Source organism: Lutjanus erythropterus, chromosome 11 (assembly GCF_056507025.1).
Source record: "Lutjanus erythropterus isolate fLutEry1 chromosome 11, fLutEry1.hap2, whole genome shotgun sequence".
In the NCBI taxonomy this organism is placed as follows: domain Eukaryota; kingdom Metazoa; phylum Chordata; class Actinopteri; order Lutjaniformes; family Lutjanidae; genus Lutjanus; species Lutjanus erythropterus.
In genome coordinates this window covers 16,427,563-16,451,667 of record NC_139327.1, presented here as the reverse complement: position 1 = coordinate 16,451,667, position 24,105 = coordinate 16,427,563, and the positions used below count along the sequence as shown (strand labels likewise).

The following is a 24,105-nucleotide window of genomic DNA, read 5'->3' as shown; positions in this document are numbered from 1 at the left end:
TTCATTTCTCAGGAAGGACTGTGAAAAATCTGAACAACTCTGGAATGTCACACTTGCAGAAACATGAAACTCTAAACTAAAACAATGGCACCTGTCTGCCCACTCCATGATTATCATGACAAGCAACCCACCCACCCACTCGATCAACCTGCACAGCAGCATCCAGGTGTGACACTTCAGACTAACAGGGGGTGGAATCTGAAATGACAGGGGGGTGGGGGCTCAGGTTGAAATGTACCTACCCGCCTGCCCGTGTGAGGCAGAGACCCGGACGAGGCTCGACGCCACTCTACTGCAACGCAGCCGACTATAACAGGTGAGGACACACACATGGTGCAGGGGTGGACTTTACTCTAGCTCTGATTTCATGTTCATTGGCTATGCAGGGTCATTACAAAGTCAGAATTGCTTTCATTTTCCATGCATAATGAATTTGACCTGGTTAATTGGTGCTGGCATGTCTCCAGTGAGACTCATCATGTGAGATTAAAACACTGAGTGCAGGTCAAAATGTTAACTAGAGCTCACAGAGAATACAGACAAGATGCACAATATGACATGATGCTGTAAACACAAGGCAGGTCACTATTCTGGGCAAATGAGTGGATACTGAATATAGAGTCTGTCAGGATGTTCTTAGTAGACAGGTTATATTTGATCAGAAAATGTAGTGAGCACAAACAAAAGCACAAAAAAATCTTACCTAAATGTGTAATTTAGATGTTTATGTGTGTTCCAACAGAACATAGCAATTAAGTAATGAATAGTGAGTAATACTGTCACTGTTACACTGCATGTGAGCTGCCACAATGCAGAATGCAGTATTACAGGTTGTGTATGAGATGCTGGATAATTACACAAGTCTGAAATCACTGCGAAGAGGAAGAGAGAGAGAGAGAGAGAGAGAGAGAGAGAGAGAGAGAGAGAGAGAGAGAGAGAGAGAGAGAGAGAAAACAAGACTTTTACAGTTAGGATGACTATTAAAGCCTAAATATAAGATTATTTTTTGGGCTTTTTGCCTTTATTATGATAGGACAGCTGAAGATATGATAGGAAAGGGGGCAGAGAGAGAGAGAGAGAGAGAGGGGATGACATGCAGCAAATGGGCTGCAGGTGGGAATTGAAGCAGCCCCTGTAGAGGACCAACAGCCTCAATACTTGGTGTGCACGCTCTACCAACTGAGCTATAAAGGTGCCCATTTAAGCCTAAATTTAAACGTAAAAAAGGATAAGGGCCGAGAGAAGACTTGAACACAAGTTATATTTACAGCCTTCACTCTGTTAAACAGACTCGTCCTGCTTAAAAAAGTACTCAGTTAAAACAAGCAAAGAGCTAATGGAACATTGGCCAAGCGTCAGCGAGAAATAAGCACTGAATATGTCAAAAAATAAATCACTTGTTTTACACAAACTAGAGCTGCAACAATGAATCAATTATTAATCGATTATTAAATTAATTGCTCTTTTTATTTTCTGTTTATTTTGATAATCATTTCATTGGTTTGAGCAATTTTTTTTAGGATTTCTTTTTTCTGAATTCTCAGATTTTAGATTCTTAAATGTGCATTTTCTTCTGGTTTCTTTATTCCTTTATGACAGTAAATTGAATATCTTTGGGTTGTGGACAAAACAAGACATTTAAAGACGTCACCTTGGGCTTCTGGAAAAACTAAACAACATTTTTCACCATTTTCTGACATTTTACAGACCAAACAACTAACTGATTAATCAAGAAAATAATTATCAGAGTAATCGAGAATGAAAATAACCATTATTTGCAGCCCTAACATAAACTGCTCGCAGTTACTGTGTTCACTATAGAGCTGCTGAGCATTTTCATTGTTGGTTAATCTTTTTCTTTAATCATGTTTTCCCACTTAATTGTTGTTTGGTCAGTGTTTCTCTAGATGTCTCTAGATGACATCCTCAAATGTCTTATTTTGTACACAACCAAGATATTTTCAGTTTGCTGTTGAGTGAAAAAAACAGAAAGGGGGTCGCTTTAAGGAAAAAGGTTGGGAACCACTGCTCTACACAGTGATTACTGTTTTATCGTATGAAAACAAAACAAACCTGAAATAAATTAGTATTTTTTCATTTTTAAATAATCTCATCAGGTTGAACATTTGAAAAGGAATTGGCAACATGTCACAAGGTAAGTCAGACTTGAATCTGGAATATTTGATCCCTTTATCAGATTAAATAAGGTATGCAAGTATTCCTGGTCCCCAGTGCTTACAGAAAATGTGTGTGTGTAGACAGAGACAAGGTGTTTCAGACCACCAGGGTGCGGACTACACTGAAGAATGATCTCAGCTGGATCCATAAACCAAAAGGGGATAAGAAAGAGCCGGACAATGCCAGGTATTCTCAGTGACAACCTCAAAAATGAAATGTTAATTTAAAGCAATAATTCAATGAATCACATAAGATTCTGGTGCTGCCTTGCTTTCCTGCGTTGAGGTGATGTGCAGTGATGGACTGGCCACCTGGTAATCTGGGCAAATGCCAGAAAAGTCACCCGAGCTACGAGCCACCTGGTCCATTCAAAAATAAAAAAAACACGAATGTATGATTACATTAAAAGAATACTGTTTTGGTATCCCAGCTCTTCACTGTGTAATGAGTGGGTTCCAATTTCAATGTGGTTTGTGCAAAAATGTAGATCAGTGTTCAGAAAATTTGATCCCAGTCCATCACTGCTGGTGTGCTGTGGTCTATCACAGCATTGTTACTGAATTTCTCAGGTCCTCTTTAGTTTTTCTACATCACAACCACAAGACAATTTGAGAGAGAAATGGTACAACAAGCGTGCTGCTGTCTTGCAGGACAGACCAGGCTGTGGAGACCAGACCTGTTGTAGTCAGACAGAGTTCATACGTCCTGTCCGCAGCCAAGAAGTTTGAGTGAGTGTCACAGTGAACATTCATGCTTATCTTTTATTTATCTTTATGTAATTTTTGGCTTCTCTGCACCAAAATTCATGCATTAGGTCACACTTGTAGCCTACAACTTTATTACACAAAATAAAAAGAAGAGAAGTAAAACCACTTGTATTGTAACTGTTAGATCATGACCTCAGATTCAATCCATTCATACAAATGCAATACCAGGGATATAATCAGCAGATGTCGCCATTTCTGACTTTACTGTGTTTCAAAACTGAATTATTTTCAAACCAACTGCTTCAAAGGAATTCAGTGCTTGAGAAAGCTTTGTTTTCCTTGTCACTTGAAACATATGATACATGATAGAGTAAAATTTGATAAATGTGGTAAATATTAATTTTAAATGTGTGTAAAGCAGGTGCTTACTAAATTTATGTGTGAAAGTAAATTATTTTATGGATTTAATTACCAATCCAGTTGATTTTTGGGTTCAACAACACAGAAAAAGAAATTTAAACTGTGATTTTTAACACTGGACCCTTGTCTGAAACATCTCCAGTGTTTGTAAAATGTTTTGCTGAGACCCATTTTAACACGAGGAACTGTGTGGTTGTGCCAGTCAAACTTTGACTCTGTTATGTCAGTGAATGAAAACTTAAATAATGGCTTCGGGCACAGATCACCATCTGTGATATTAACATACATAAACATTAACTTGGCCCTGGGCAGCTCAGCTACACCCATTAAAACCTCCAGTAGACTGCAGGCTGACCTGCACTTTAGCTGGCTGATGAAGCATTACAATTCTTACTAGAGTTATTTCCCCTCGAGGCACAACTAGCACCTGAACATTTGCCCTGCAATACCAAGAGTCCTTTTAGCTTTCTAATGAATATTATATAAATATGAACCTCAAATTTGAGCTGTATAAATATTTAACCAGACATTTTTTTGTGATTCTCAGTGTTAAATAGTAATCTCATTGTTTTGATTAGCTTAGAGTCAAGATAACTTTCTGTAGATTGGTATTCAGAAATTACAAATAAGCAAAGCTATAATCAGTTATCTACTTAATGTTTAAACAGACTGTAAAGATGCAAACATTTATTGACTGTTTGCACAGTCATATTCATTAATACACGCAGTAGTGTTCCCTGCCTGTGTATTGTTGCCAGCTGTACCTCTTGCATTGATATTACATCACCTGACTTGAACACGAACAGAACACACGCGCACACATACACGCACGCGCACACACAACCCCCTTTAGTGAATTATTGAGCTTTCGGACACATTTGTGCTGCAAAAATATTTCAAAAATACATTTATTCTGTTATCCCCCCCGATGATCATCCTGTAGGGTCCATTATTATGTGTGAATAGAAAACATTACATATTTGAACACATTTCTGTAGGAAACACCCCTCCACAAACTAAAAAGGGCTAAATTTTCCTCAACAGTTCTCCTGTATTTCAGACAAGATATTCTTTTTTTATAACTTCTTAATGGGCCAAGTACATTCAGAATACAAGAAAAAAAAGATTCACAACTGAATTGAGACAGTGGTTTCATAGACATGTTATCATTTCCCTGCTATCAGTATAAAAATCATTGTTTACCTCTCCCTTGGTTCTCTCAGTGTGCTTCACAGCAGGTTTGAACACCGCAGGAAAAAATCACTTTGTCTTAGTCACTTAATCTTTTTTGCTAATCTTCTGCATGGATACTGGACCGTAATGAATCTTGCCAGACGTCAATACTACATTTTCACAATGTACCTGTTCCTGTAATTGTGGAGAATAATGTGATAAATCTGTACTTTTATCTCTGTAAGTGTGTTAAGAACAATTAGATAAATCCATTAACACGTTAGCTAATAGCTGCATGAGAACATTAAATGAGTTAACAGCTTGTTTGGATCTGTCCAGAACCAAATTAGAAAAACTAGCTCACAGTATACACCTTGTAGACAAGTCTAACACTCACTGTAAAGGAACAACTATAATACAAATCAAGCACAACTTAATCTTTATTCATTTTGCTTGATGTTTGTTAGCTTAGCTGGCTGGCCATCAATCACAGACACAAGACAAAAAAAACAGAGCTTAAATTAATTTGATGTACAGCAGTAGTTCGCTATCCTTTCATCTTGTGATCCCCTAAAATGAAGCAACACAGTCTACTTCTGACAACTTGACATATGTTACGGCTTTAAAGGGATAGTTTGGATTATTTGAAGTGGGGTTGCATGGATGATTGCACTTATCCACTGAAAACGTATTACCTGCAGTAGATGCCAAATCCACACACCCCTAGTTTGCAGAAGTAGCAGAAAGCTAAGCAATGAACTGCTGGGGACAGGATCAGCAGCAAAACATATTTTAGCCACCTAAAAAAAACAGTTTAAGTGTATACTATATTTACAATATTTTCTCCACTTTACTTTGCTATCAGATAGCCTTTTCTGATGGGGAAACTACTGTTACATAAGCCAAATATCGCTCTCTCCCAACCAACCAGACTCCATGGACGAAATCAACAGTTTTACCTCACAGAACATATGAGCTGCTGGTCTACCGCTGCCTTACTGTGTCAGTCTAGCTGTGTTCGTAGTTTGTGTTGTAGTCTATTTATGACTTCTGTATTCACAAGGGATAATTATGATTCACCAAAGTCACACAATAACGCAAACAAACTAACAGATCGAGGCAGAGGTAGTCCAGCAATCCCTGTGATCTGCAAGGTAAAATTGATGATTTCACCCATGGAGTCTGGTTGGTTTGGTGAGAGCAATAGTTGGCTCATCTAACAGCAGTTTCCCATCAAAAAGGCTGTCTGACTACAAGGTAAAGAATGAAACTATTCTAAATATAGAGTGCACTTAAACTGATTGATTATTTTTTTTTTGGTGGACCTATTTTAGATGGCTAAAATACATTTTGCTGCTGACCCAGTCTACAGCAGTACATTGCTTAGATTCCTCCACATATGTACTCCTGCTGCTACCTCATAAAACCACACTTAAAATTTCCAAACTACCCCTTTAATGTGGACATGATTTGTGAGCAGTTCAGACAAAGAGTAGTTTTTCTGCTTCAGCTTCTTTCAACTGCATGATTTTTAGAGGCCTGAAGAGGTAAAAATATCCAGTATTTCACAAAAAAATGCAATAAATATAGAAATCCTGGAGAATGCAGAAAATAGAAATATATGTTTTTGACTCATTTCGAGCTCCCCACAGGTTGGGAATCGCTGTTGTGCAGCATTCAAACATTTTTACTCAACTACTCAATCTGAGCACAATGTTGACTAGTAATTAACATCAACACATGCCTTTGTTCTGGCGAGCTGTCAAACAGAGCACTCTGCGGGGAGGCTGGGGGAGGTGGTGCATGATACTCAAGCAGGAGTGTTCATTCAGGTTTTGTAAAATTATGCAGTCAACGTTTTTCCTCAAATGTACTGACGGCTGACCGACAGTCTTAGGTAGTAATGAGTTAGGAGGAGGGTCCAGCACCTGTGAGGTCTCCTACAGTATGTGATGTGGGCAAGGACGGTTCAGCTGCTGGGCCCATGCTGTGCGACGGCATTAAATGCCCCTCGCTTATGGCGTAGTGGTTAAGCGGGTACATGCCACACCTTCTGAAGCCTTCCTTCACCATCCTGACACCCTCCTCCTCCTTCACCACCTGATACGTCCCTTTAAACACACCTGAGAACTCCTTCTTGCTGACAGCAAAGTGAGTATCGGCAGCACAGCCATCACCTATGAGCCCAGCAAAACGCTGCTTCAGGAGGACAAAGAGCCCGGCGTCGAGCGGCTGCAGGATGTGAGAGCAGTGAGGTGGAAGGCACAAAAGGATGATGTCCTCCTTGCGAGCGGTTTCCACCACCTCTAGGTTCACTGGAGACTTATGTCCATCGAAAATCAGCAGGAGGGGGCGCTCCTTTGGTATGTGCAGGAGGAAGTGTTTGAGGAACCATTTCTTGAAAAGGTCAGAGTTGATACACCCTGAGTCCGACCATCCATAGAGGGCGTTTGGAGGTCCTTGTGTCTTGTAACATACCCCTCCTGGATAGGCTTTTGAATAGATAATAAACGGGGGAATGTCCTCCCCAGCTGCGCTAAAGCAAGCCAGGACGGAGATGTGGTCCCTGAGGCCTGGTGCTGGCTTGTAGCCCAGACTGGCAGATTTGGGCAGAATCACCCTCTTCCTGCCCAGCTGAAAGCCTGTTTCGTTGCAGTTGAAAATTTGGTGAGGCTTGTCTCTGAGACCGTGAGCATCCACAACAGTACTGAGTAAATGAAAAAACTGATCCACTGCTTCCTTCCTCACACACACCGTCCTCCCACGCGCAACATTGTCTGCTGGCTGAATGGTAATATTCTTTTCTTGACGCTTCCTAAAATTGAGCCACCAGGTCTGGCCCAGTTTGGAAAAAGCCACCCTCCGATGCTGCCGCTTATAAATGGAGGAGGCAAAGGACACCAGCTGTTGCTTGGTCAGAGGAAATCCATGCTTGGACACGTACAAAGAAAACTCCACCAGCAGCTCCTCATCGGCAGATGTTATAAGCTGAGCTGGCCCGCTACGACTCCCTGGCGCCACCCGCCCACTTACTCTGTCCCCCAGTGAAGATTTAGGGACTCCAAACTCCTTGGCAGCCTGTCTCACCGTACACTGTCCGGACTTCACCTCAATCAGCGCACGTTCCATGGCCTCCTCTGTCCATTTCTTCTTTTTCTTCCTCCCGATTTTGTCAAGATGATTTCTTGATGGCATTTTTTCTAGGGTGGCACAGGAGACGCAGGCATGAATAATGCATTAAACAAATGTGATACACACTGTGAGATTGAACACCTACAGAGCGTTTCATCCTCCTTCGTCTACACTTTCACCTTGCCAGCAGTGAGCCACAGACATCACACAGCTCTGTTTGGCATTTTTCCTGACTGATGAGGTGGATTATATCATTTCCTTATTCTGAGTCAAGTTTAGTTTACAAGTTGCCTGACTGTTCTACCTGTTGTTGTTGTTGTTGTTGTTGTTGCTGCTTACAAGTTCAATTATCAAAAACCACAGCAACATTATCTCCTGCATCTGTGTTCACTGCATAGATGGAGGCACAAGGCTGAAGTTGGATTCTTATTCACTAATTAAAGGGGAATTTACAGTTTTAATGATAACATTTTTATATATATTAATATTTAAAGAGTAGTAGGCCACCTCCACAGTGTATTTAGAAAGGTGCAGAATTTAAGTATCATTTTGAAAAAAAAAAAAAATGAATGAATTATGAATTAATGATTAAAAAAATCTTGGTCCAAAATTCATAAATGCTTTGTTTGAGTCGTTCTGTATGACGTTTGGTTTCTGGACAATCTGGTAACCACTAGACACAGAAGAGCACAGGAGGAGTGCGACCTCTAGTGGCTGAATATTATCAATAGCACCTTTAAATGAAACTTAAGGGACAATATTGCTCAGCTGATTCTCTGTTGTAGAACCACTTTAAGTTGACAAACATTCATTAAGAGCCCAAAGATTACCTATGACTGTCTTTCTGATAAACTTCTAATCAACTTATGAAAACAAAAAGGGATCACTGTGCAACTTTTTGTCCATCCAGAAAACATCAACCAGCTCTAGATCAAAAACCATCATTCTTGGACAAGTTACAACCAGATTTACATCATGTGTTATATTACTGCTGCAAACTTAATTATCATCAAAATCACCATGTGGCCAAGTGCAATATCCAAATTGCAGAGACTGCAATGTTTAATTGAAGGAAAAATTTGGTGCAAAACATCATTATAATGAAGCAATGCAGTGCTGCAGATGTGCCCTGGCCCACACATCTTTGCTTCCAGATGTAAGGAAACAAGTTTGTTTGGTACAGACCCCAACAAATACCAACCACCAGGATTAATTTCTAAGTGAAAATGAAAACTGTGATGCAAAAATGATCATTCCCACAAATTGTGAATCATATTAGAATATCTGCCAGAATAACCATAATCGGATTTAGTTTAACTATATGGCACAGACCTATATTACATCAATAACATGAAATTTATGAAAATAAAAAATAAATAGCATTTTTGCTGCTTTTATATTTTTTTCAATGTAAAATACCTTGAACTCAAACTTGAATGAAAAACGAGAATTTTATGAAAACTTTTAAAGACTGTATTTCACTTTATCAATTTAAAACAAAGGGGGATTTCATTTCTCCACTCAAGAGACATACAATCTTTTAACTTTGATTTTAAACTGTCTTTACACTTTCCCTGTTAATCCAGTCCAGTTTACTTTTGATTTGGGGGGGTCATTTTTTCTCAAATAGAATAGCAGTTTCAAATAAAAAGGACACAATCTAAAACAATATTTTTGTCTTTAAAATTATCTTGTGACATATTCACGTGGTCTAACACCGGAGCATCAGCCAAGAGCTCTGATATGATGAAGTTTCCGTTAAATTCACTTCTCGAATAAGAGGCTAACTTTACTTCAGGTTCATGATGAAGGTGATAGTTCACTTAGGTATTAAAATGATAGTGTACTTGCACATTCTGTCACAGTCTAAGCTCTTCCTATATGTAGGGAAAATAGTTAAAATACCAGCTGACTTACTGGTCTTGGGGAGTCGCCGTCCTATTTGTTTTAGTGAAGGACAGAAGAGAACTCGTCCTATCTTGGCTGTGAAGCCGCACACCGTAGCGTTTGAAAACTAACCTTATATTCACTCTGCCGTGTGCTTTTTGAGACAAAATTAAGCTCTTAAACAAAAACCAGGAGGCCGTGTTTCCTCTATATTCGCCGCTACATGTCTGACGGCTACAGAAAGTTGAAATTACGCGGTACAGTTTAACCAGAGGTGCACATTTTCTCCTGCCTAGCATGAAACGGCTAAATCACAAGCCAGGAGACAGCGGAACAAAACCGGATGTGAAGAGAATGCGTCTTCAAAATAAAAGTTTTCGTTACAAAATAAGTGTCCAACTCTAAAGACATGCAGACAAAATAAAGACAAAATCACCACACCGCTCAAATGACATGAAGTAATGGCTGTAAAATAGATAATAGGATTCTGTATCACTCCAAAACGGTTGATTTTTTTCCCTATTTTGTGTGCTTTTGGATATTTTTGGTGGTGAATGTTATATAACAGATTGTTTTTAACATTTGTTATTTAAAGAATACATTTGCAACATCATCAGGCTTTAATGAAAAGACAGTGAATTAAATATTATATTATACATATTATATTATAATATTCAAAATTAAGACAAAATAAAAAAAATAATACAAAGACATGACCAAAGTACCACACAACATGGTAAAAAATGTAAAATATACAACTGCATATATTTGCAATTACAGTCTTTTGTATTTGTTTCTGCTTTTATGGATAATTAAATATGTGTGATTTGTATTTATAATTTGCCCCCACAAGCTGATCAAATTATAATGGTATCTTTTGGAAATGTAACATTATCTTACCTAATTAGATATAGTCCATTTGACATCAAAGCATTTTTGCAATTTTCAGTAACTGATTAAAGCAAAATTTTATCTGTTGTTGTAGACAGCACGGCTATTCCTTTGAGTCATTAGTTCCAGTCAATTAAACAGAATGAGATGCTTTACTTTCAGCGGTTACAGGTGGACTAAGACCATATAATCAAGAGTTACATCATTATCAAAGATACTTTGGTACTGAAGGCATAATTGACTCCAGTTCAATTTTGTGTCCCTCTCATCTATTACCAAACTGGGACCAAACTGACTCATGTATGTAACTGGATCAAATTTCTTGTTCAAGAAAACAGCTCAACCCCCTCACTTCACTGCAACGTGTTTGGTGATATTTGAATCGCTAATAAACTTTGTGTTGACATTTAAGGCTCTATTTGTCAGCTTTGCTTCATCAATCAATGTAGCTGGCCCTACTTTTTTACCACTTAGCTTGTATGCTGGTGTCCTAAATGTGTAATTTGTTGTGCTCATCCTCCAAAGCAGGCCAGAACAGTTTTTGTGTAGGTTATCGAGGAACTGCACTTGCATTAAAAAAAGAAACTGAGTCATAGTCTGAAACTGCCATAACTCCTGACATCTCTTCATCATTAGTCCCTTGCTGATAAGTTTTACACTATATGTTTTACAAATGAACTGTTTTAATATTGTACATGTACATTATCCCTTGCAAAATGGGCTCTTTCAGCATCTCAGTATAGAACATTTGGCCTTGATGGCAGTTTGGAGCTATAGTAGTTTAAATCTGATGAAATCTTTCTCTGGTTGAGATAATTAATTAGCACAATATAATTTTCCACTGTTTTGTACTCTGCTCTGAGGTTATAAGTGTCGAGGTTCTCTTCAAGGTGTGTTTCTCATTCTTACCCTGTAGATCAGTAGATCCTCCACTGAGCCCTCCTCTCCAAAACACACAGTTCGCTCCATCTGGGGGGTATGTAGTGCTGAATTTTAATTGCAAATCCACTTGTTTTAGTGTTTGCATTATTAATCTCAGTTAAGTCTGAGCATTTAAACCAAATATTGCATGCGTCATAGATATATATGTGTGTGTATGTATTGCAAGTTTCTTATTCTCTTTTTTCTATTTAAGCAATGCAGCTAATAAGGCAAATGGTGAAGTTATTCCTTCTCAAGAAGATGCTCAGCCTGAGGAGTCAACACTGGAGACCACAGACGATACAAAGTAAGTGTATGAGAGCATCTCTCTACTGGCTGTAACTGTGAGTACATTTAAAGATGCTGAGTGTAAGGATTTTGGTTCATAATGTCTTTTTTGCATAGTTGGGAATAAGTAACTCCCTCTGTTACAGGCCCCAAGCACCCACAGAGGAACTCATCCAAAATGGTGAAGCACAGCCAGAAAATTCTGTCGCCAACACAACTGCAGAAAACAAGAAAGATACAGCAGCTAACAAGTCAAACGTAGATCACACTGAGGTGGCTGCTGAGGTCTCTGCAGATGTTCACATTGAAGAGCATCCAAATGGCGAGGCACAACCAGAGTCTTCAACAAATGAAAACCCAGAGACAGTGCCTCCTGTGGAGCCAGCTGAGCAACCAGTTGCTGACACAACAACAGAAAACAAAGCTGATACAACAGTTGACCACTCAAACGTAGATCACACTGAGGTGGCTGCTGAGGTCTCTGCAATTGTTCATGTAAAAGAACATATACTGAATGGTGAGGCACAACCAGAGTCTTCAACAAATGAAAATCCAGAGGCAGTGCCTCCTGTGGAGCTAGCTGAGCAACCAGTTGCTGACACAACAACAGAAAACAAGGCTGATACAGCAGTTGACCAGTCAAATGTAGATGCTGATGTAAAAAGTCCTGCAGAAACCTCTGCTGCAGCTGGCACAGAAAAGAGTGAGGACACTGCTGCTGAAGTCCCTGCTGCAGATGCACTCGAACCTCAAAAGGAATCTTCAGCTGAAACAGAGCCAGCAACTGCAACAAATTTTAAAGCTGCAGGAACAGAATCAACGGTCCAACCTGCAGAACAGGCTGCAGAAGAAGTTGTTGAAGCTGTTGCTGCAGTTGTAGTTGAATCATCACCTGTGATTAATACAACACCAGGAGAAGAGGCTGCTCTTCAAGACAGCGTGAAGTCAGTTCCTGACTTACTAGCTGAATCTGGAACTGAAACGCCTGCTCAACCAGCTGCTGAATCTGCCACAGAGTGTAGTCCTCCAGAAGACGCTGCTGGGGAAACTGTTGAAGCTGTAGCTGAGGTTACTGTGGAGTCATCACCAGAGACCGCTGCTGTGACTAATGCAGCAGGAGAGGTTGCTCCCCAAGACATCGTGGAACCAGTCCCTGACTTAGTGGCAGGTATTGTACCTGAATCGCCTGCTGAACTTGCAGCTGAAACTGCAGTCACGTCCGCAGCCTCAGCAGAGCCAGTTTTACAGACCACAGCTGAGGAGGCGGTTGAGAGTGAAGTGCAGCCAGCTAATAATGCTGTTGTTGAGCAAAGTGTTGAGCCAACACCTGTGATGGAGTTGAGCATCAAGGATGCACTTGAACCTGTGACAGCTTCAGATGATAAGGTAGCTGACAGAGCCATTGAACTGACAGACGCATTAGATTTGGAGCCACCTGCAGCTGAAGTCGCTCCTGAACCCCAGAAAGATCCAGAACAATCCCACACCGAGGAGACGACACTGAACCATCAGCCTGATCATACCCACACGTGAGTAAACCACCTCACATTTACTGTTGTGTTTTCACTTGTGCGATAAAACACATCTAATTTTCTGCTGTTTTCTACTGTTTTTTTTTGTAGCTCTGACATATCTCAAAAGCCTGTAGAGGAGCAACAATCCACAGAAAGTCTGTATCAGACCAGGTAATGACTCACATTAAAAGACAATCTAGAATTTGAAAAGTTCAAGCATGAGAGTTTAAGGGATATTTTGAATTAGTTGATGCTTGTATGACGTCCTTATGGATAGTCAGTGTATTTGCTTCAACATGCCCCCAGTTTAGAGAAGCAGAGAGGAACACCAGTGGAAAAGCTAAGCAGTGTACTTCAGTAAACGGGTCAGCAACAAAATGAATTTTAGCCACACAAAACCAATATCAGTTTAACTGTACACTAGATTTTGAATATTTATCCCTGCTTATTTTGCTGTCAATCAGCCTTTTCCCTCAACAGCAAACTTACGTTATATAAGCCAAATATTGCTCTCTCCAAACTCAAAGGCAAAGTCTGTATCTTTACCGCACACAACACAGAATCCAAACTAACCTTTTAAAACCCAGACCTCAGTCAATGACACAAACAAACTAACAGATCAAGGCAGTAGTAAACCAGCAGCTCTGTGTTCTGTGAAGTAAAATTACTTATTTTGCCTTTTGAGTTTGGTTGGTTTGGAGGGAACAATATCTGGCTCTTTTACGGGGCTTTCCCGTCAGAGAAGGCTATCTGGCAGTGAGGCAAAGAGAAGAAAATATTAAAGAAATGTAGTTTATACTTAAACTGACATTGATTTTTTTTAGGTTGACCTTTTAAAGTAGCTAAAATATGTTTTGTTTCTGACCCTGTCCACAGCAGTACATTTCTTAGCTCCCGTGCTGGTACTTCACTTTGCTTCTCCAAACTAGAAGCTATATACATTGACTATCATATGTTCCTCATACAACCCCACTTAAAATAATCCAAACTATCCCTTAGACAAGGACGATCATCTTTTTAACACTTTCTCTCCACTGCAGGGATGGCAAATCCGTTTGTGTATTCTGTGACAAAACAATTGATGGAAAGGTCAAGATCATATTCAGTGAACCTCTGGTGACCTACCACCCCGACTGTCTACAGGTTTGTTCTGCCTTCTTATTTACTTACTAGACAACATACTCTATATCTGTTGTTATATATTGAATGAAAGGCTCTTTCCATTGTATAAGGTTAATATTGTGTGTGTGTGTGTGTGTGTGTGTGTGTGTTTGCAGTGCGGTGTGTGTGCTGTGGCCCTGGGAGATCTGCTGACCCCCATGTTTTTGCATAACCAAGTGATCCAATGTGATGGCTGCTTCGCGAAAGCTCTCAAGACCTGAAGCTTAACTGGGACAAATATGTCATCGGAGAAGACCCAGAGCATATTGTGATTAATGTGTTGTTTGGACTGAGAGCTTCACCTACTGTTGCCTCAACTCTGCATTCTGCTTTATGAACCAATTTCTGAAAGTTTTTCAGGACATAGTGCATTGTTGACTCAGGATTAAGAATTATGTAATGGAAATGTTTGGCAGCATATCATATCGTAGTAATTGCCAAAAATGATTAAATGAAATACAATCAACACAAAATATTTTATTGCAACATATTGTATATGGTTAAAATAAAATCACAATTTACTGCTTCAGATGTAAATGGTTTAATCAGCCTTAATTTCAAATGAGCAAACAAGCTACACATCAAACTGGAGCCACCTGAGGGCGTGTTATCGAAGCATCAACACCTCAGTAACATAAAAAAAAAAGCTTGTTTTAAGATGTATCCCAAAAAGCTCCAAAGTGGATACAAGTCTTTGCTTTCTCTACACAGTGGCATTTAAAGGAAAGCAAATATACATTATGAGTGAATGCAAAGTACATATATTGTAAGTGAAAGCACAAAGGATTATACATTTAACCCTTGTGGAGAACTTTGGTACATTCAGCTTCACTTGTTTTAGTTCAGAAGATGGTGATAATGAAGCAGCAGCAAAATCATATTCAGAACCAATGTATGCATCAGTAAACACTAAACGAGAGGGAGTGCAGTTATGATTTGCGAGGCGAGCTGTCATTGTTCTTAATTATTCATGAAACGTCATACATCACAATCTGACAACAGCATCAGTGCCAATGAAGCTTCACCGAAAAGAACAAAATGAGAGATACAACTTGCAAGAGGAGAAATGAACAACAAAGCCAAGAGAATCATCTGAGGGGAGGATCTGAGGAGGAGACCAGAGCTCGCTGCTGGGTGTGAACTATCTTCATCTCTTTGTCTGTTGTTCATGCATAAAAAGTGGACACGTCTAAGGAAATACTGTAGCAGGTGATCCAGGTTTGGAAGGTGCCGTTTCCCAGAGGATGAATGGAAATCTAGTACTGCGTGTGGTGACTGTCCACCTCAGAGCCAGAGGATGGGGTTTGACTGGGATGAACGTGTCGCATTTAGCGGATCCCTTTCCTGCCCAGAAACCTCAAGACTGCATAGTTGTAGGTGGTTGCAACCATATACAGAAACTGTAAAGGAAGGCAGAAGATGGAGTTGGGAAGAATAGATGTGAAAAAGGAGGAGAATATGGGGGTAAAATAATCATTTAAAGGGTTGGTTCAGCCAAATTACAAAAAAACTTGTCTCTTGTGCTCCAGTGGTATCTCAGCATGCAGGCTATTTCTTTGGTATAGAGTAGTTTCACTGAAAACTAAGACAAAAGGAAGGGACATTACATCATAAACCAGTATTCTAATGCTCAGCTTAGTGCCAGACTTTGCTGCCAGTTCTGTTGAAGCTACTGAAGATACAATGTCAATCATGCCATTTAGAGCACATTATGCTATTCTTTGAGGTGTGTTCTCTCAATTGTTAGAGACATTTCTCCATCAAATGTCATTTGATGCAGATATGTTGGGCTTTAGTGTGCTTCTCCATGCAGCTCCCATAGGTTTCAACAGGACTGACACCAAGCAGAGCATAGAAGGTTGTTTAATGATGTAATGACCCTTACTTCTTTTTTGTTTCCTTGAGCAAAGCCTGGAAGCAAATTTATTAATTCCACTTATATGTACATATTACACATCTCGCATCTGTGAGTGTGTGAGTGTCTGCTAAGATCCATGTGATGTAAATTTCAGTGTCAGACAGTGTACAAATAGACTTTGTGCAGACATCTGCATAACCCCAATTGGTTGTGATTGTCCATTGTCCATGCGGCCATCACAGTTGCTGATTTACTGCGCATGCATGGAATGCATCCTCCAAGTAGACTCCAGAAAGTAGAATAAAAAAACTAATAGCCTTTTGTTTTGCCATAACTGTCAGTGTATGCATCTGTTTGGGATTATAATACATCATACATAATACATAGTCTGATGATGGTATTTCTCGCATGGCCAACACTGAATGAGCAAGTTTTTGCTGTTCTTCTATGCTGTCTTTGCTAAAAATTGTTCGACCGTAATAATTTCTTGTAAGCACAGTCCATTTGATCACAGTATAGGTAGCAGACTAGTTGTGGCAGGTGGGATGAACAATAGTTTGTGTAGGTGATGAGTGTAGGTCATTGAGACACACCTCCCACTTTGATGGATGAAAGAAATGTGAAGGCAGCTAGCAATCCAATCACAGTATAACATTTGCTGTAATTTAATGCCATGCCTTTAATAGAATAAACACTGTCATTTAAAATGCTTGAAATAGTAGTAAGCCATGACTCAACATAACAGTAATATCAAATCTCCCATTAATGGATTCTACCATTCTAGACTGAGTTCTTCTCCTTCTATCGTCTCTCTTGGCAGACAGTGCTGACATCTAACAGGGATATGAACATCTAATGGCGTTTTCAAACTCTAGTCGCTGTTGTTCAGTGTTACAGTGTGATTTGATCGCTAGCTGCCTTTGCATCTCTTTCATCCACCAAAGTGGCTGGCATTCGTATTTTTTCTCACCCTCTGCAACTTCTGTCAGTGAAGGCTACATGAAAAACATCATCATCAGGCTAAAGGCTCATTAACGCTAAACATCAGATATACATACAGATATGGATGCAAGCTTCAGTACATACTCAGTGCTCAGTCTGTCTGTATTTGTGCACGTTTTCTGAAAGCTTATGGATAAGGATGCTACCAGTGTAGGCAATCCTACACAACAAGACAACAAAGAAGATTTTAAAAGCTGAAAATACTGGAAGTGAAATTCATCTTCAGTTATTTGGTCGCACAGATCACTGCCATCTGCAATGCTGCTTCCACTTTTCCCTCTTTTCTCGAGAGGTACATTATTACAATCAACGCCTTGGATACCACAAGCTAAGGTCAATTAATTTCCATTGTACTCAGTTGGTAGCAATGATGTCAGAGATTCAAGTGGGAGAATTTATAAGAGATAGCTTAAATGAAATATTTAATCTGACCACAATTCACACAAATTGCCAAAGCAAATGCTCACCAGTGCTAAGAGAGTGATCCCGGCACCAGCAAATGCAGCAATGTACAGGTCATAGGTGACATAGAACTGTAAGACAGATAAAATACAGGTAAGTTTAATACATATTCAGAGAAACAAACTGCTCTCCTTGTATGTTTGTATCATTCCATCACAGAAAAATGCTAGTTTTCACCCCCATCCATTAATAATTTAGAATAGATTTCACATTCCTTCTGCACAGTGATTTTAATGTGAGGATGCTGACATGAAATACTAAACTGTGCAAAGTGAAATATTGGATTCATCTACTCACTTCGCTGGTTTTGCAAATAGATGCCAAGGTCATTCCACAAGCCTTGCCTGGCATTGCATTCCAAGGGAGCAGACCTTAAATGAAGACATGACGTAAGAATCTCCTACCAATGCTGAATCACGATGAGTTATGAGGCATTCAAGTTCCTACTTTCATACAGCATATCAGGGACGCAGCAGTAAAGAAATTAAGATAAAGGCGTCGTTATCGTTATTATTGCATAACTAATGCAATGACCAGGTTTGTATGCACTCCTTGATGATTAATTCATTGCTTTCAGAGACACATTAGCATTCTCATCAGGTGGACATGCGGTCAGTCATTATAAGAACAACGCACCATACTGCCTAGCGTCCATGCAAATCCAGCCGTGCTGATTAATGCTGGGGGTTGTTTCAGCCAGGATGTTGATGTTGTGGCAGGTCTGCTCCATGTTGAACAAGAAGTAGACCGGGATAGCAGTGAAGGCAAACACTGCCAGCCAGATGAAGGCCAAGATGTACGTCACTATGATGAACTGTTGAAATAAAGAGTGCAGTGCATTAGGTCGCAGAAATGTGGCGCAGGTATTTCAGCGTGATAAATGTGATGTCATTAAATCAGCTATCAACCATAACTCATGATTTTGTGGAGAAATTGAAGACACAAAAAACATTTCATTGAGCTCATGAACTGATCAAATAGTTGTCCAAATATTTTTTTTAAGCTTTTTCTTCCATTAAAATCACTTTTAGTCATCTTCTCTAAGAAGACATAATAAGCCATACTTTACATCAACTTAGACAAAAAATAGGAATAATATGTTCTTTATAAGACAGCATTAGACCACTATTAGAATTAAACTGAGCATAATTTGGAAAACATTACAACAGGACTGTACTGTAAACTAAAGTGAAGTCACCCGTAGAAAAAATATTTATCTACCACTGTAATTCTGCCTTTTACTTGTGGGTTCTGGTTCACATATTGTTTTGAAAGGGGAAGATATGTAATTCGATTTAGTTTACAGTACAGTTCAGTTGTAATGTATCACAAATTACCCTTTTATAAAGTCTAACAGTGGAAAACATTACCCTTTAGTTTATAGTACAGCTCTATTGTAATGTGACCCAAATACCCTCAAATACTGTGTAATAAAGAACATATTACTTGTAGTTTTTGTCTAATTTGATGCAAAGTACGGCTTGTTACGTCTTATCAGTGTACTGCAAAATAAAGTGCAACCTGATACTTTTCCAAGTCATCGGGTGAAACTACTGATTCTACAAAAGACAATTATATCATGGCTCTAGGTGCTCCCACTGACCCTCTCTTCCACAGCTGCGGTCTTTTGAAGCTTATTGAATGTAATATGTTTCATAATGCTTGTATAATGTGTAATGTTGTGTATATGCTCAATGATAGACTCTGTGATCTTCTGTGATCGTCTATTTTCCCATGCATACATATAAGACAAAAGTATCTTATAAAGGGTAAAAAATATAAACTTTTATGTACGAGTTTAAGTGTGGTTTGCAGAGGTCCAGAAGTGTGGAGGGAGATAGACAAGACTATAAAGGTGTTATTATCTGAGTCTGTTTTCAAAAAGAGAAAAACATGTTAAAGCTTATACCTTAAATGGTTTGGACTTCTGAACCAGTTCCTCTACTCTGAAATCCATTTAAACTCTACTGTTATTTTCCACTTACCATATATTTCTACTTAGTGTATCTTACCTATTTAAGTTAAGTTTAGCCTCCTGGGACCATTTAACAGTTTTTAGATTTAGATTAGGTTAGTGATTTACCATTTAAGGCAAAAGTTGGCAACTGCTTGGAGCCCCATAAAATGTCTCATAAACTTATGATTAAGAGAAGTTTGTTTTGCTTTACTTTTACTGATTAATATCTCTTTCTAAACACCCATATGCCAAAATGGCACCAGAAAGCTTGGTTCATGAGCGCCACCGACTATTCCGTGATTTTTCTCTGTATCTGTGGAAATAATTCAGGAAGACAGTAGCCAACTCATAAAGAAACCGCTTAACATGGTGTACAAAAATGAAGCAAAGCTACCCTATGGCACTGTTACAAATGAGAAAGCAGGAGCTTGTTCACCCTACCCACTTAGTTTTTACCTTCTTTGACTTTGGTTAGTTTTAGGTGATTTGTAGGTTATAAATGTCAAATTTAGAATGTAATACTCACACTTTTTTAAATGTAGACAAAAACTTAGTAAGCATATATTTCAATATTATTTGTTTATTATCTAGGGCTCTACTTTTTCACGTCTTCAATATGATTCTTCTTGTATTTTAAATTGTTTTGTGAATGAACTTAAACTGACCTGAGCTGAACTTATGATCGAAAACAAACCAGCATTCAGCATCTTAGCAATGACCTGACATCATATTTCCCCTCCCTGTTCTACCCCTCCCTCTCCCTCCTCCCTGCTCTCACCGTCAGGCTGAGGCAGCGTCCACACTGGGTGCTCCTGAATTCGCCAAAGGTCTGCTTGACGGCGCTCGTGGTGTAGAAACCCTCAGCTAGCAACAGGATACCATAGAGGAAGAAGAAGGATGCCAGGCCATAGATGACGTACTGGAAGTACTTGATACTGGGACAGTCACAGGGAGAAGTCAGGTCAAACACCAAAGTCAAACAAAATCTCGAGAGGTCAAAAATCACAATGCAGAGAATGTATTAATGCGTCACTCACAAGGAGGCCATGACCACAAAGTCCTGAACGTTGCGGGCGAAGTAAGTCTCGACCAGGACTTCGGTCTGGGTCAACGCTTCGTGCCCGCAGCCACAAAATAATGCCATGCCAGCATAGCACAGCAAGGTGGCCACCAGGGATGGGTAGGGCACTGCCCCAATGCACCGGATACAGCAATCATAACAACCTGAGGGGGCATAATATATCAGCACACAGGCGGCACACACCGCACATATAACCACACAACACATCTACGCCACGGCGGGGGAACTCTTTAAGCCTGTGGGGGAGCTATGAAAAAGGCCTCGCTCTGTCTGCAAATCCATGAGCATACACCAAAACCCCACCGGCAACAGACAAGAAAGCAACAGAAAAAAAATTAGACAGCAGTGACAAACAAGAGTTCAAGCAGCGGTTCCCAATAAAGCGTCCAAACAAAAAGCAGTCGCCACTGACTTCACGACAATCTCATGCACTTCTTCCAGTGTAAGCTGCGCTGTTGAAGCAGGTAGCAAATATCCAAAGTGTTAATAAAAGCATTGGCAGAAATGGGATAGAGGAAAGCACCTAAGGCTTTGCAAAGCCAAGGCTGCCTGACCGGAAACATTTGCTGCTTCTGATCCTGTACTCCACAACAAGAAAGATCCCAGTGCCAGTCAGTAATGTACAGTGCTGCCTACAAGGTATGGCTACAGTAAAATAAGCCTTTCTGCGCTGATTTCATCCGTACGTGAACGCTCTTCTGCTTCTACCAACACCTCACAGCTCTCAGCCCCTACTAACTGTGGTCCTGCCCTCTTTCTCCGGCAGTCACAGGCGTCACCAGGCGAGTTAGAGATGGTGGTGAAACGCTGGCTTCAGGGGCCTGAAGAAAGAGCTTCTCTTTGTGGCTGCAGATACAATATCCATTGTCTTTGCTGTGATCGGGGAGGAACAAAGGGCAGCGATGTCAAACAAACAAAGAGTACCACAATACACACGCACATACGCACACAGTAGTATGTGATAGCAGACGGGTCACCAGGATGGTCTCGACACTACTGGCAATGTCACTACTCAGGCCATCCTCCATCCACAGCTGGCTGAGACTGGTACCATGGCACTGAGTGTCAAAGCAGGCGGGGGCTGAGTTCAAGTGTTCAAAGAGTGGGCAGAAGCATAATGAACGAGAGGGGCAATTTGAATATTTTCACAACAACAACCCCACTCAAAATTTGAGTTTGGTCAGTGCACATTCACATTTAGTGGAATCAAGTCATCTTTTCTCATTAACTTCACATAAATGTACAAGTTTTATTTGGTCAAGTTAATTAAACTTTCTAGTATTTATCATCAGAACTTATCAAAATGAGTTCTTCTAACTTGAAGTCTTTTGACTTGAAATAATGAGTTGATTGACTTTACTGTACTGAGAACTCATCAAATGAAGTTCCCAAAGGAACATGATCAGCATCTTAGCAGACTTCCCAGCATGCACTGTTTGAGAGTTAAGCTCTCCTAAAACTCTAAAACTTTTTTATGGTTTGAAGAAAACTTTTGTGTACTGAAAATTACTGTGTCTCTTATACACTGCAACATAAGCCATGGTTGCTGTTTTCACAATAATATAAACACTGCAAACTATGATGAAAGTTACAATTGAATTCATTTCCTACCTCCTTACAATTAAAATCAAATGAATCTAAGTTCTTTGTTTGAAATGAAAAACTGACTTTTCAAACTGAGAAGATGTAAAAGTTTGTAAACTTTGTCAGTGTGACCGTAGAGTTGTTGGTCCAACTTAATATCTAGAGTTTATCATGCATGTCTTCTTAGGTACAGCTGAATTAAAAAGACTGGAAAAATTGGAATTGGAAAAAAATTATCCTTTCAAATTCAGTCAACTTAAAATTTTAAGGAAGCCTGGACATTAACTTTTTAAATTAAAATTAAATTGTGGGTTAATCTACTTTATTTTAAAAATTGGCATGTCCAAAATGAATGTTTTGTTCATCTCTGTGTAAGATATGTGATGTTGAGTAGCACCTTTAAGTTAAAACAAACATTACTTTTATAGTCTTGTAAAATCCTCAGGCGCCTAGACTGTCTCAGTGTGATAAAACATTCAGATAATTTCACAAATCACAGCATTGTAGTTGGAAGAAACAGAGGCATTGAGTTCAACAAACTGCTACTAAAGTATAAATAGTAACAGCAGGAAGACTGCTCGAGTCCCATTAATGATATTGCCTGCAGACGCCCACACTTCAGCTGTGCCCTGCTGCAACAGTGATAAGAGTGATACAGGCCATCATAGCCTCCATTTGAATTCAGTGCAAAAGGCATTAATGCATTGACAACAGATGCCAGGTAATCAATCAAAACCTGAAAGCTGTTCAGAAACGTGTGAACGTTAGCATGCTTGTTGTGTGTAAGTGAGAAAAAAAATGGTTAGCAGAAATTGTTTGGGTCCACAGTTCTCATGCAAATGTATTAATTTATACTCGTGACACATGTGGGAGTATGTGACCTCTTTCACATGAGTGACCTGGCATGGCCTTGGCATGATGAGAGTCACTGACCATCTCTGTCAGCCAGTGTGGTTCCAGTCTGATTTATGGATAAAGGGGGTTAGAGGAGGTAACGAGGTAACGAGGAACTCTCTGCACACTGAAAAGTAAGTAGCACACATGCTGTTTTAACCCCAGTCTTCTGAAATCACCATTAGATGTTAGACATATATCATATGGTGGTAAATCAATAATCCATATGTGGCTATCAAAATTACTGCTGACAAATGAAAACACAGGAAAACACAGGATTAAAGCAGCAAATCTTGCCCACAGACCAAGGGCAACATGAGGGCAACATGATGTCTAAGGGCAGAAAGGACATATTAAAGGCAACAGTTAGTAAGTTATTGAAATCCACATTTTCAAATCACATTAATAATAGATGATAAGAGGTATTAAAAATTCTGTGCACTCACCCATGTCCAGAAAGAAGTGCTGGGGTTATTGAAGTTTTGCTGGGTGGCTTTGTGACTGTGATATGAGGATATGAGAAGTTATTCCCCGCCACTCCTATATGAATCTGACTCGCGCTTTTGTCTCATCAACAATAGATAGACCACATCTCCCCGAGTCACATCTTAAAGTCACAAAGTCCCATTTCAGCTGCCAGTCATTATTTATAGAGCCATGGGTTCAGGACTGGGGACAGAGAGACGCTCACAAATTCTAGTATTATTTTTTTTCTTGGCATTTGTTGATATTTACTATATTTTATCTATTCTGACTAACACTTGGGGCTTCATTTAATTACACTAAAATACGTGGGTAACATAAAAGGAATGGAAGTCTTAACATGCATACTTCATACAGCACCAGAAAGATTATGGATTAAATCAGTTTATACACTTTGACCAGTCAAAGATCATTTATATTTAATTTTTAAGGACACATGTGCACTGTTTTCTTTATCTTAATATGCACAGTGCAAATGAACTAATGCAACTATCCAGAGATTCTTTTGACAT

At 39.5% G+C, this 24,105-nt stretch overlaps 3 protein-coding genes across 6 annotated transcripts; 1 reads left to right on the top strand and 2 right to left on the bottom strand.

Moving 5' to 3' along the window:
* Nucleotides 1–196: 196 nt before the first annotated feature.
* Nucleotides 197–14,801, top strand: LOC146318816 (uncharacterized). 2 transcript variants are annotated; one of them, XM_084730978.1, is made up of 10 exons: nucleotides 197–316; nucleotides 2,118–2,155; nucleotides 2,259–2,364; nucleotides 2,829–2,906; nucleotides 11,305–11,364; nucleotides 11,524–11,616; nucleotides 11,744–13,126; nucleotides 13,220–13,282; nucleotides 14,152–14,254; nucleotides 14,389–14,801. In XM_084730978.1, the coding sequence occupies exons 2-10, from the start codon at nucleotides 2,146–2,148 to the stop codon at nucleotides 14,491–14,493; spliced, it is 2,001 nt and encodes a 666-aa protein (XP_084587104.1). In that variant the 5' UTR covers nucleotides 197–316; nucleotides 2,118–2,145; the 3' UTR covers nucleotides 14,494–14,801. The 2 variants fall into 2 exon arrangements, with proteins under 2 accessions (XP_084587104.1, XP_084587105.1); XM_084730979.1 differs by lacking the exon at nucleotides 2,829–2,906.
* On the bottom strand, nucleotides 6,054–9,936 carry LOC146318817 (uncharacterized). 2 transcript variants are annotated; one of them, XM_084730980.1, is made up of 2 exons: nucleotides 9,528–9,936; nucleotides 6,054–7,678 (listed from the first exon to the last, which is right to left on the bottom strand). In XM_084730980.1, exon 2 carries the CDS (start codon nucleotides 7,671–7,673, stop codon nucleotides 6,387–6,389), a length of 1,287 nt encoding a protein of 428 aa, XP_084587106.1. In that variant the 5' UTR covers nucleotides 7,674–7,678; nucleotides 9,528–9,936; the 3' UTR covers nucleotides 6,054–6,386. The 2 variants fall into 2 exon arrangements, with proteins under 2 accessions (XP_084587106.1, XP_084587107.1); XM_084730981.1 differs by having other exon boundaries at nucleotides 9,630–9,936.
* Nucleotides 14,798–23,700, bottom strand: plp1b (proteolipid protein 1b). Of its 2 annotated transcripts, none has more exons than XM_084730983.1 (7): nucleotides 23,557–23,700; nucleotides 20,589–20,775; nucleotides 20,330–20,486; nucleotides 18,231–18,408; nucleotides 17,892–17,965; nucleotides 17,600–17,665; nucleotides 14,798–15,672 (listed from the first exon to the last, which is right to left on the bottom strand). In XM_084730983.1, exons 1-7 carry the CDS (start codon nucleotides 23,558–23,560, stop codon nucleotides 15,601–15,603), a joined length of 738 nt encoding a protein of 245 aa, XP_084587109.1. In that variant the 5' UTR covers nucleotides 23,561–23,700; the 3' UTR covers nucleotides 14,798–15,600. The 2 variants fall into 2 exon arrangements, with proteins under 2 accessions (XP_084587109.1, XP_084587108.1); XM_084730982.1 differs by lacking the exon at nucleotides 23,557–23,700 and adding an exon at nucleotides 21,156–21,611.
* Between the last annotated feature and the right edge of the window lie 405 nt (nucleotides 23,701–24,105).

Bases quoted from the DNA above. Each gene is read 5' to 3' on its own strand.
- LOC146318816 (XM_084730978.1), top strand. The intron at 2,365-2,828 runs GTATTCTCAGTG...GCTGTCTTGCAG, and splicing joins AAAGAGCCGGACAATGCCAG to GACAGACCAGGCTGTGGAGA. The intron at 13,127-13,219 runs GTGAGTAAACCA...TTTTTTTTGTAG, and splicing joins CAGCCTGATCATACCCACAC to CTCTGACATATCTCAAAAGC.
- LOC146318817 (XM_084730980.1), bottom strand. From the start codon at position 7,673: ATGCCATCAAGAAATCATCTTGACAAAATCGGGAGGAAGAAAAAGAAG.
- plp1b (XM_084730982.1), bottom strand. From the start codon at position 21,195: ATGTTTCCGGTCAGGCAGCCTTGGCTTTGCAAAGCCTTAG. The intron at 20,487-20,588 runs GTGAGTGACGCA...TGACTGTCCCAG, and splicing joins TTTGTGGTCATGGCCTCCTT to TATCAAGTACTTCCAGTACG. The intron at 17,966-18,230 runs GTGCGTTGTTCT...TCTTCATTTAAG, and splicing joins CATGGACGCTAGGCAGTATG to GTCTGCTCCCTTGGAATGCA.